Source organism: Barbus barbus (assembly GCF_936440315.1).
Source record: "Barbus barbus genome assembly, chromosome: 12".
Lineage (NCBI taxonomy): Eukaryota > Metazoa > Chordata > Actinopteri > Cypriniformes > Cyprinidae > Barbus > Barbus barbus.
Genome location: NC_136740.1, coordinates 20,046,866 through 20,059,839, shown reverse-complemented (window position 1 = coordinate 20,059,839; position 12,974 = coordinate 20,046,866). Strand labels below are relative to the sequence as shown.

Genomic DNA, 12,974 nt, shown 5'->3' with positions numbered 1-12,974 from the left:
ATACTGTCTAAAGATGAAAACAAATCAAATATAAGTATTTTTATCAAACAGCACGTTTCCAGTAGATATGGAATGTCTTTTTTCAATGTGGGAAAATTCCTCTCTAGTCCCTTAGAGAAAAGCTGTTGTTAGGTTAAAGGTCTAGTCTTAAAAGGCACTTTCCCATAAGCCCTTACTTAAACAGTTAGCCGTGAATCTCTTTCTAATGCGAAAATGCTGACTATTATGGACATCCAACTCTAAATGCTGTTTTTGCTTTGTGCAGCATGCCCAGTACCTTTTAGTTTATTCTGCAGGCTGTTTATATATATATATATATATATATATATAATCACTTCATAATAATGTTCTTATTTGTATAATTTTAAACAGACAAGAAGTTGTACAGCAGTTTGAAAGAGCTTGGCCTTTGGTCTTTCAGGACAGAGTGGGAGAAATGTGTATTTAAAACCTCAAACCTCTCTAATTTCCCATAAACCTCCCAACACACAGGCATTCAGGAAGTGTCAAGCCTCCTCCTGCCAATGTGAGCTAATAATGGGGTTTCACAGTCCAACCAAACAAAAAGCAGGACCAAATTAGAGAGAAAGGTCTTCTGCCTAGAGCCAGAGCCTTGAGTTTCCATTACATTTATGTAAACACCACTTAGGAGCCTGCAAGGCATTGTACTTTTCTGAAACCACAGTTTACAAATCATATCCGCATTACAGACCAAGATACTACAGTAAACACTGGATGTTCATGTATTGGATAAAGTTGCAGAAGATCATGAGTTGTTAAGTAATTTAGTTTCATTAAAAGCTTTTTTCTTTGGCTTTTAAGTTATAGCATGTTTTTATAACACATCAAACATTTAAAAAAATAAGAAATTTCCTGAGTGACCCATTCAGTTACAATAACCCAAAATGTCTATATATATAACTATTAGATGAAAAATGTTGCATTGGCAAATAAATGAAATTTATTTAAAATGAAATACTAAAATGACTAAAACTAAAAACTAAAATAAAATAAATTAAACACAAAAAGCTCATAGCAAAATTACTAAAAATAAAATGAAAACTGAAAATATAAAAATAAAAGCTAATTCAAAATATCTAAAAAATACTATAATAATATTAAAATAACACAGGACTGCATTATTTGTATGTGGAGAAATGTGTAAAGTCAGCTGAGAAAAATGGGGGGGGGGGAATGCTGAGAAAAATTTTCATTTTCATTATTCATACATGTATTAAACTAAAGAAAAGGAACAGAGTTACGCAGAGAGCAGATGCAGAAAGAGGAGAGGGGGGCAAAGAAAACAGAGGAAAAAGAAAAGGGAGAAAATGGGGCCCAATAAAAATATGCACAGCAACACTAACAAATGACAACACATTCAAAAATGAAGCCAGAACACTCTTTCCTTATGAGACTGTGTGCAGTTTCAGGTATTAGATGAATTATATAAGTATACTTATTATAATCAACATTGCTCTTCCTCTGTCCATAATCTTGGATTGATTTTTAACATAGCGTGTGGCAAAGTATTATGCATTAGAATTTAGCATAAAAAGGTAGGCCTATCTTAAAAGAGAGCAAAGAAGTTCCCTACTTTTTGAAACAGCTTTCATGTCAGCTTTTGCATTTAATGCTTTTAAATGCTGCACTTTTTGGTTGTTTTTGCATGTCAGAAAGAGAAAGAGATAAAGTGTGACGCATTACTCACAGCTGGAACAGTCTTCTCCACGCCAGCCGCTCTCACATTGGCAGCGATCAGGTGCTACGCAGCGGCCATGGACACACTCCTTAGTGCAACGTGCTACACACACATAGAGCAGAAAGGGAAAAACAAACACACAAAGAGATGAAAAATACAAAAACGAACCGTTCAAAACCATTAAGGCAGAAGTTAGACGTCAATTTAATACTCACGAACACATTTATTTCTGCTCTCATAGAAACCACGGCAGCACTGATACCTCCTCCGATAGTCCATTTTCACCACCTGCCTATAAAGTGTTTTATAGGTGATCCTGGAGAGTGAATAAGAGAACGTCCATTTTAACCATGGAAAAATAAACAATTCAAGACCACACAATAGTCATTATTTCATTATCACAGCTCAGCTGTACTTGGAACATAAAGACTTCTGATTCAGTAGTTGTCTTGGATCAACTTTTGGCACCTTTTTTACAGAAAATATAATATTTAGAAATGTATTAAACATTCGGTATCCTTCCCATTCGCCTTATTTCAGATTAACCTTAAAAAAGGCCTTTGGGAATCTCCGTAAAACCGTCAGGGAGAGCGAGATTGCATGCCAGCATTGTAATAAAGGGAGCGTGTGTGAACGCCAGCATCACAATTACTTGGATTCAAAGCAATTTTAAGATTGCACTGCCAAACCAAACAATCCCTCCAGTGACCAAAGCTGCAGGCCGAAAACCTCTGCAGCATGAAAGAGTTCATGCTGCGTTTAGTCTAAGTGAGCTCAGTGTAACTGTGAGTAAATGCATGAGTGCGTGTGTGTTTGTCGGTGTATGTCACCTGTGCCGGGTGCATTTGTTAGCGTTCCAGGGTTCAAAGCAGGTTTCTTCATACTTCACTTGGTCGAAAGGTTGAGCATATGATTCCTTCACTGAAGTGGTGAAACTAGAAAGGAACAAAGATTCTGTCATGTTCATTAGTCACTTGTTATTTTGCATCATTCGACATGATGTTGCTGGAACTGTCCCTATAGAGTGTTTTGCTCATGGTTTGTAGTGTTCTGCCCAGTTTGTAGCGCTAAAACCGAGAAGAGACTTCATTTTATTCCCTCAGGAATTTATAATGGGTTTTTGGAATGACAGTTTTAGATTTATGAGTGAAAATAGGTCTGTGGTTAAAAATACTTGAAAAGGCTGTCACATTTTTTTCCTACAACATACATGGGTCTTTCTCAAAAATATAAACTTTCTGATAAATAAAAAAAAAAGGTTTTACGGTTTGATTTTCTCCCATTTAAATGATTGACAAAAAATAAAAAATAAAATCCCATCCGTCAATTACCAAACAGCTTGTGCTTTAGCGTTCAAGGAATTTATTTTACTTAATTTTATTTAATTTTATGAATGAATTAAACTATAACTCAAACTGTAAACTTTTTGATTTAAAAAACTATTTAAGTTTTACGGTTTGATTTTCTCCCATCAAAAATTATTAACAAGTACAATTTAAAAACTGTAAAAATTCTTATCCATCCATTATCAAACAGCTTGTCCTTTAGGGTCGAAGGCATTTTTTTACTTAATTTTATGAATGAAGTAAATCATGACACAAACATTAATTTTGAAACCATTGTGTGATAACCACCTTAAAAAGAAACTCTTTCTAAAGAATATTTTTGGAGTACAAATTACTCATTAGATTGAGTTTAACACAAGGGTCTTCAACTGGGAGTCGTCAACCCTTAGGGGGTCCGCCAATTAATGTTTAATCACAAATCATTTTTTGTTAAAAAAAATTAAAACATGGGTTCGAAAACATCACAAAGCATATTTTAAATATAAGCTCCCTGAAACGAAAGCATGGCACTCTCAGTTGATAACATAATTTATTCTTAATCATAATATGGTTAGTTTTTTATTAATATCCAAGGCTATACTTAATATAGCTCTGCTTGACACATTTTGAATGTGCTCCATGTCTCTATCGCCAAAGGGGTCCCTGCCCTGAAAAACGTTGAAGACCCCTGGTTTAACCTCTAGCTTATGAGCTTACACTTTTATACTTAGTCTCACGCTTTATAAAATAAAATATATTGCCTGAAACAGGTCTTGATATAATATGAAATTTTGCTACTTGGTTTACTACTTGGGTATCTTGCTTTAACATTTCCTTTATATTGAGACATTTTGAGAGGATTTTGGTTGTGTTGTTTGACTTTCAGACATTGATCTACAACAGCAGTTTTGGTTGCCAGCATGCATTGACGCAGATTATTTCAACTTTACACTGGCTTTCTGAGCTCTGTATTGGAGCAGATGATTCTTACCTTTCCCATAAGCTGCAAACATTTGGATCTCGGGGGTCCACAGACAATGACAGTTCACACACACAGCCCAAGACAAACAGGACCACACAGATCTCAGCCGTTTTCATCCTGCAGTAAAGAGAAAAACAGTCAACTAACACTAAAATACTCTGCCTCTCAGAACTGTTGATTTGACAATGCAAGGCCAATGCAAAACTCTCCTTCCATTTTAAGACATATTGAAGCCATTTGGTTTTATTTATGAGGATGCTATAGGCACTCCGTAGGAAAGGGACAGACTGTCTCCCATGGTGAGGATTTCTGAGACTAGCAGCAGCTTTATGAGCACATGCTCTCTCACACACACACACATACACAGGACACACACACACAGTCTTCAGAACAATCTCAGGATACTAGCTCTATAAGGAGTCTTTTCCTCCAGTATAGGAAAACTGCTAACCCTGAAGTGTAACAGTGTTAACCTTCCCTGTCTGGACACCTAGTGGAATTACGATTGTGTCTAAGAAGGTTAGCAAACATGGTGCTCTGTCTTATAAATTAAGTACTATATTGAAAAAAACATAAAGAGGAATGTAATTCCAAAATATAAAACGATTTTGTAGTTCTGTGTCTGCGAAAGGGTTTGAAGTAGAAAAATGTTATAAATCTAATTTAAATGATTATATACAAAACTAATAAATTCAATAAATAGTAAATAGCATTTAGTAGACCGTATGTGGAATCATTCCTGCTTGATTGACATTTGCGATGTCCAAAATGTCTGACCACCTTAAAAAGAAATTCAGTCTTTCGTAACAATATTTTTGGAGTTGAAATAATTTCTTCATGGAAAAATAAATAATTCTAAATAAATAAATAAAATACTATAAAGTTATTTTATTTCATCAATAGATACATTTTTAACTTGTAACTTTTTCAGATGATATTTTACATGTTTTACACGCAGATTAAATGAGCATACATTAAAATATATAGCTGCCTTTAGCAAGAGGGTTGCTCCCAAGAGGAACATCATATTTGGGAGTCTGTGGCGTTAAAAATGATTTAAACCCCTGGTCTAGTATACTTTATGAGTGAAGGAAACTCTTTACAGTGAATCACAAATCATCACTGCCTGTTTGGTTTGAAAATTAATAAAGAAACAATTTTTGCACAATAACACTGAAATTTCTGACAAAGTCATATGAAAAGTCAGTTCATCATCATCACACGCAAATCCTACATCAAACTAGACACAAACAGAACGAAAGAGACCAGAATATTGTGGGTAGATGTCAGGTTTTCATTAAGAGCTATAGGATTTTATAGGTCCCCTTACTGGGGTGGAGTATATTATCCCTGTTCTTTCTGGGTTTTTTTGTTTGTTTTTTTGTTTTCTCAGGACTTCATTAGCAAATGTGTTCAAGACCACATTAGGATTCCTGTGAGCTGAGAAACTAGGAGCATGTTTAATGAGCAGTGCACCGCGACAGAGAGTCTGTGACAAACAAGTGGTTTAAATCTACTGTGAACCTGAGGCTGCATTAATTGCATTTACGTCTAAGTAAACAACAGTTTTATGCAGGAGCAGATGGATTTTTTGGAAATTGCGTACTTGTCTCTAGCAGGATATTTGGCATGTGTAAGGATGCTGACTGTTCAAGTGCTACCTCGATACAAAATCCATCACATAAGTTTATGACACAAGCAATATTAATGCCAAGTTCTGCCATGAAACTCTAGATGGCGCAGGCTGATGGGTCCTTAATGTAAACTGACGATATTCACCGCATTAAACGCACTAAACAAGCTGATTTGTTCATGTTGCATACGTAGCCAATGAGATAATTGCTTTACATTTAAATGGCTTGTTATCATTGAGCATTTTGCAGTTCCTCTGAAACCCTCCTCCTTCCCCAGCTCCACTTGTATAGATCTGCTACGGGTTATTTTATATGCTATATGTGCAGCAGCAGTATGTCTTATATACAGCACTGTATCGGTGTATGTATTGGCATTAACAAGTGCATGTACTTGCAGCAGCAATAATCTACAACTAAAGCAATTACCAACAGCAGCAGCAATTCAGTAGCGTAGCAGATCTATTCCACCAAGACCAAATACATTAACACTGTCATATCCATTACCATGCTAAAATCATTAGAGAGTTGCCTTGATAGAAATATAAAAATATTATTTTTATCTTAGAAAGCAGGTGTTATATCTCCATCTAGGAGGAGGATGCGACAAAAAGTTAATATGGTTTTACTAGAATTAGTCTTACTCCCAAAATAAGTTTTCTTTACAGTTGATTTAACATTACAATTACATTTCATTATGGCAAACAATAACCAATAATATTAATACAGAAGATATACAATAAACAATGTCATTTAAACAAGCAATCAGTAAATTTAAGGATGCAAGTCTCAGAAATACATCACAGTAATGGTTTCTCTGACTTCACAAAAAAGGGACGTTTTTTTATTGTGACCTTAGTAATGTTTCACTGACGGATTTAACCTGCTAACTAGCAAGTGAATATATTGCAAGTGATTTGCAAGTATATTGTGAGTGACTTATGAAAAAGAACCAGTTGATAAGATTCATCTGGGCACAATTCAGTCTTGCACTGTTCGTTAGTTGCTGCTTGCAGGAAAAAACAAGTTTAACTGTCAAGATTTTAAATTGCAGTTGCAAATATTTTTTGTAGCATTGTCCATTTGAGTCGCAGCCTGGAGTTCCAAGTAAGATTCAAGTAAGTTTGATCGCTCTTGCTAAACTGTTGCAGGGCTGCAGGGCTTTGAAAGGTGCAGTATTAAACCATAAGTTGATTTTAATGAGCCGAACAGATGCCGTGCCCGCATTCGACTGCTTTCATGTGGACAAATTATGGGGAGGACGCATTACATGGCACAAACAAGAAGGGAGAGAGAGTGAGGGATTTCTTTCATCAACATTTTGTTTGCATCTGACACCAAGGATTCGTGCCACATTAAAAATAAGTACCATACGGAAGGATATTTTTAGGGGACACTCCGTATCCGAGTAGTAGCGTGAGCGAGAGCATTCTGATCACCCAAACCAAAGACGTTCTGCCTTTTAAAAGGCCCCAAAATGCTGCTCCTGGGTGAAGATAAGGGCAGAATGGAAAATGAATGAAAACACATGTAGTCATCTGTTTCTGGCTGGATCAGTAAAGCGCAGTCCTCTTGCTCGGGAAGAGTCCAAAGTCAATGCACACAATAATCATTCACACAGATATGAGCAATCGGATATTGCGATTGAATTTTATTCTATATGATAATAATTTTAAATCTAGACAACTGGGAAGACTTTGTGTGTGTCTATATCTCATTAGAGTGTTTGTATGTTTGCTATAGAACTACGTGACATGATGCCCAAAAAATGACTCGTCACATACTGGTTTTATTTAACTAGTAAGTCAAAAAGATTCATGAAGCAGCCTTTAAACTTGCTCATGAGTTTGAATCGTAAGAGCCATCACAGATTTCACAACTCAATTTCGCTCAATGTACCACAAGTCATTTGTCTGTTTCATCTGATTTGAAATGAACTTAATTGTTTCTGGTTCTATCCTTTAGGTTCAAGAGACTTGCATCAGTCTATTTATTGATGGCTGAATTCAGGAAGAGCATAGCTAGTGCTATTACTATTTTTGCCATCCAAACAGACAGCATTATTCTTAGAAAACAGAGTATATTTCCTTAATAGAGATTCATTATCGAATTGGAACAAATACAGTTTATATAAAACATTGTCCTTCAATACAGCACACAGCAGAGTTTGTTAGTAAATGGCTAAAGAAACTATGCAGTCAATGAATTTAAGTGTTTTTAAAAAAACATCTTAATCAAGGGATTCAGTAATTTCAGTGTGATTCAGTGTGGAGCTTTGCTTTGGCCATAGTGTTGTGTCTCATGCTGTCTTTAAACATCCCGCCATGTGCATTGTGGTTTTAACAGTGTAACAAAGTTAAACAGTCCAAATTTTAAAAACTCCTCTTGAGATTCCTTTATTCTGATCTATTTAGCGTCTCTATTTAACATCTTTTGTGATCAGCCCCCTGAAATGTGTCCGACGAGGTCAGATGGGCATGAAACTAGCCTAAGAGTACATAGTACACTTTTTGCAAACTACTTTTGGAACACAAAAAAATAACATGCAGTCACAGTTTCTCGTAAGTCTATTTCAGCTTTGATTGGAGTGAATTAAATTTGGATTAAACAGACTTTAGGTTTTAATGCTGGTGCATGGGGTTAGAAGCATATGGCATTGATCAGATTTCCTTATTTCCTTTCCTGTCCCTCTCTTCAACTGCTTGGGGCCGCATGCTAATTTATGCAGAAAATATTAGTCATTATTTGGAACGGAGGGACACAGTGAAAGGAAAATAAGAAGAAAAGAAAAATGAGCCATCAAGAAAGACAGCCAGAAAGAGAGGGAAACAAAAAAGGAGAGCGAGAGGGGGAGAAAGGTTGCATAAGGTTGCATAACACGCTCCAAATTGTGGAGATGAGATGTAGACTTCAGGAGAAACCCCCCTGCTCTCCCCCCACTCGCCATCATGAACAGCACTGTGACTGCAGTGGAGTCATTCAGATTCCTGGGCACCACAATTTCTCAGGACCTGAAGTGGGACAATCACATTGAGTCCATTGTGAAAAAGGCCCAGCAGAGGTTGTACTTCCTTCTCCAGCTGAGAAAGTTCAACCTGCCACAGGAGCTGCTGAAACAGTTCTACTCCGCCATCATTGAATCCATACTCTGCACCTCAATAACTGTCTGGTTCAGCTCAGCTACCAAATCTGACCTCAGAAGACTACGGAGGGTAGTCCGGACTGCTGAGCGAATCATTGGTACAACCCTGCCCACTCCCCAAGAACTGTACTTATCCAGAGTGAGCAAAAGGGCTGGTAAAATCACTCTGGACCCCTCACATCCAGCACACTCCCTCTTTGAACCATTACCATCTGGTTGACGCTACAGAGCTCTGAGAACCAGAACGACCAGACACAAGAACATGTTCTTCCCTCAGGCAATCCATCTCATGAACACTTGACAATAAACGCGTAACACACAACACTATTATACATTATTTATTCATCACACATACTTATTTTTCCATTTCAAATGTGCACATATCAGACCTGTACACACATAGTTGTCTATATTATATATTGTGTTTTTGCTGTTTTGTACATTGCCTATTTGCATATTATTCTTTTATTATCTGTGTCCTGTCCTGTTGCTGTCTTTCTCTTGTACTGTGGAGCTTCTGTCACTATAACAAATTCCTCGTATATATAAACCATACCTGATCAATAAAGCTCATTCTGATTCTGATTCTGTTAATAGCTCTGGACCCTGTGGACCCTCATGCATAAATAGTCTCTCATATAACATCTCATGTAATCATTCCAGTTCTCCTCCAGTTCCACAGACCACTGACAAATGTAGCAAAGAGCAGATATCCTGGCAGGATCCAACTAACACGCGCTCATTCATGCAAAGAAACACATATACTGAGACTGCCAAACCTGCTATGAAGTATATTGGGGAAAGGCTGGAAAATGAGAAAAATAAGCTCTTAAACAGTCATGTCTTTCTAATTCCACTGTTGTAGAAGTCCTCTTCAACAAAGAATGAGATTTGTGTATTACTTGTAAAAATAACACATAAACCTCTATGCCCCTCAAGAGAGTGCCCAAAACTGACATCAAGATTTGGAAGATGCAGGACTGAACACAAATTCATGGCCATTTCGGAAAATGAGCGAAATACAGCTGGAAAGCCAGTGTATTCGGCCCTTCCGTTTTAAAAAAAGATATAGTGACAACACAACAGTAACCAGATCTTTGGGAGCACAGCCAGCTGAAGCTTATCTTTGAGTGAGGTCATACTGTATGCCTGCTTCTCAAAGCGTCTGTTCCATACACACAATTTATTGTTGCAGTTTATTTGAGATTGCAATTTTTATATTTCAATAGATTTAATTGGATTTTAATAGTTTGTTGTACTCAAGGAGAACAGTTTATTGCTCTCTATTTTCACTCGGAAATTGCTAGTAATTTTTTTTACAAAGAATTACAAAGAAACTGCAAGTAACACATTGAATTAAATGTGAAATTTTTAAATAGAAAGACTGAAATAGTATTTTCTGATAAAACACTCCAATTATCTTTGGTTTATTTACGACTTAATTTTTATATATACAGTATGAGCGTGATTTTAACAGTAAAAGACTAAAAATGCTGCAGTAAAAATGTGTTAATACTGTATACGGTGAATAACTATAATTACAGTTAATGTAATTTTACAGTACAATACAAAAAAAGGGGTAACACTTTCCTTAAAGCCTTTATGTATAATGCATTATAAAGGGTTATTAAAGGCTATAATGCATTATAATTATTCATAATATGTAATATGTGTTGTAATATGTTATATCTCGTCTTAAATAATTATAACCAAATTTCAAATGCATTGTGTAACAATGAATTTATAAGTGTTATAATGTATTAACTGTGGTTACAATTATTCATTAGATTGTACAATGCATTATAAGGTGCATTAAAACATGATTAATGTATTATAACTACTTTTATAATGCATTAAGACTTTAAGTGAAGTGTTACCAAAAACAGTGTATTACAAAGTTACAAAACATATCAGTACTTCCTTTCATATTTCAGGAATATGAAATATGTTTTTTTTTTTTTAATTCAGACTGTAAAACCTAAAATGTTGCTACCATATTTTTACGGTAAAGTGTAAGGTCTGTGTTTTACCGTAAATGTCACAGATATTTTTTACAGTGTAAACTAAAAAAAAAAAAAAAAAAAAAGATAAATAAATAATAATAATAATAATAATAATAATAGTCAAAGCAATATTTATTCATTTATTTGTAAATGAATAAAAAGTAGGACATTATCAGCAATTATCAAAAAAATCATTATGATAATTATGTCCTTATATATTTCTCTGCAATAAGGTGGTAACATGTTTTGAAATAAAGAAACTCACATTTTCAGAGATGCAGGTAATTCACACGCCCCCTCCTACACTAATGAAGTGCTTCTCCAAGCATGATCTTTCTTATCAATATTGGTGCTAATACAGCAATTCCATCTGGTATAGGCATGAATACTCTGAGACAAGTAATATTAACTTTTTTTTCCATTTTTATTTAGTTGTAGTACAAGTAGGATATGACAGTCAGTCGGTGTGGTATTTGCTCCGCCCCTCCTCCACTGTGATTGGACCACTAAAAGTGACAGTGACAAGTGATAAATTTTCAACAAAGTTTAACATTTTTCAACTCTTGGTGCACAGAAAAAAAACAACACTAAATGCTTCCATTAAAAAAACTATTGAAAAAATGCAGTAAGCTCAAGAAAATAACACTAAATTCTTCTATTGAAAACAATCAAAAAATACACGCAAAACAACACCAGTGGACACACGCCTTTATTCTAATCATTCCAGTCTAAGTTTTTACTGCAAAACATCAGCAACAATTTTAACTCCTCCATGCTGGCATGACACAATGATATAAGCAGCATAAACGATTTTTATACACACCTAGCTTCGCATCGGGTGGTTCTTTGCCTCAGCATTGTGCATTAAATTTGTTTTATGCACACCTAGCCATGCATTATGTCTTACATGATCACCTGACTTTACATTGTTGTAGGATTTTAACGATTGTTGTTTGAGTTAGTATGCATTAATCTTCAAAGCCGAAAGGAGACAGAGTTCATGACTGCAGTAACCACTCAAACCAAAGTCAAACTCAGTTTCAATCACATTCAACCTCAGTGAAAACAACCTCATTAAAAAATCTCAACTGACTAAGAGTGAGCGAGGGGTAACTGTAGTCTATTATAACAACGATCTGCTGCTGACCTGCTCCTGTTCTGGCAGTACGGATGCCACACTGTTGTTTACCTTGCCAGAAAGAGCAAAGAGATGAGGTAAAGGAAATAATACAGAGCTGACTGTCATCTGACCAAAACCCCAGTTCTGGCTCAGACACACTAACTCCAGTTAAACCAGTAAATCTAAGTTACGGTAAACTGGCATAAATGCCCCATAATATAAAACATCTGGGGCTGAATTTCAAAACACGCTCTCAGCCTCCGCACCACAGAGTGTTTAGCTGGCTGTGGTCTGAGTTAAGTGTAGCGCCACATAGTGTGTGTCTATGAGACTTTAAGTGTGGGGGTTAGGGGTAGTGAACCCTCATCAATAAACCAGGGGTTAGTGAGTCAGTGCAATATTGAACCCCACCCGTTTTTCCATGTTTAATGCTACGCTAATCTCAAAGGCAGTGGCAATGTGTATTTCTATGGTAAATGCTTGGGTTTAGCAAACCCACTGATGCTTCTCGATTTGAGCTGGCTGGTTTTATGCAGCTTGGTGCAATTTTGTTTACGTACATTACCTACCTCATAAAAAACTTTAGAGCCACACAAGAACAGCAGAGTTTGGTGGGATTGTGGGAAGGCGTCATATAGGGACCAGGTCTAAACCACCAGAATATCCACTTACGAGCCATACAAGCATAATTACAATGGAAAATCACATAAATTGGCAGCTAGAGTGTTCTGATGCATCTCAAGTGTCAGTGGATACATTTCAGTTGGAATGCGACTTTGCAAAAACAATTAATCTAGATTAGGTTCAAAAATATTGTTTTTACTTTGTGAAAAGTGTACTTTAGATTAATGATGTTCTTTTCAAAAAACATTTAATTTCAAATTATATAATTTAGCAGTAAATACACACAGTTCTTTTTCCCCATCTTCCCCTATGGTGAGAGAACAGAAGCATCTCCACTTCTGATGAATAGGAATAGCTGGAATATTGAACTCTGACCTGTTCAACTCTGACCTGTCGGTGAAAATCTGTTCAATTTTCACCTACACTAATTTCTGCCCAAAGCTTTGTC

The 12,974-nt window shown here is 36.0% G+C and overlaps 1 protein-coding gene across 2 annotated transcripts in view; it reads right to left on the bottom strand.

Annotated features, from left to right (window-relative positions):
• The window catches only part of LOC306877887 (uncharacterized protein), a 41,347-nt gene that overhangs the window by 15,142 nt on the left and 13,231 nt on the right, over positions 1–12,974 (bottom strand). For both annotated transcript variants that reach the window (XM_079429905.1, XM_079429904.1), the window contains 4 exons: positions 4,016–4,123; positions 2,530–2,634; positions 1,915–2,015; positions 1,709–1,801 (listed from right to left, as the gene is read on the bottom strand). In XM_079429905.1, coding sequence (XP_079286031.1) covers positions 1,709–1,801; positions 1,915–2,015; positions 2,530–2,634; positions 4,016–4,122 — 406 coding nt within the window. In that variant the 5' untranslated portion in view covers position 4,123. The remainder of the gene's footprint in view (positions 1–1,708; positions 1,802–1,914; positions 2,016–2,529; positions 2,635–4,015; positions 4,124–12,974) is intronic.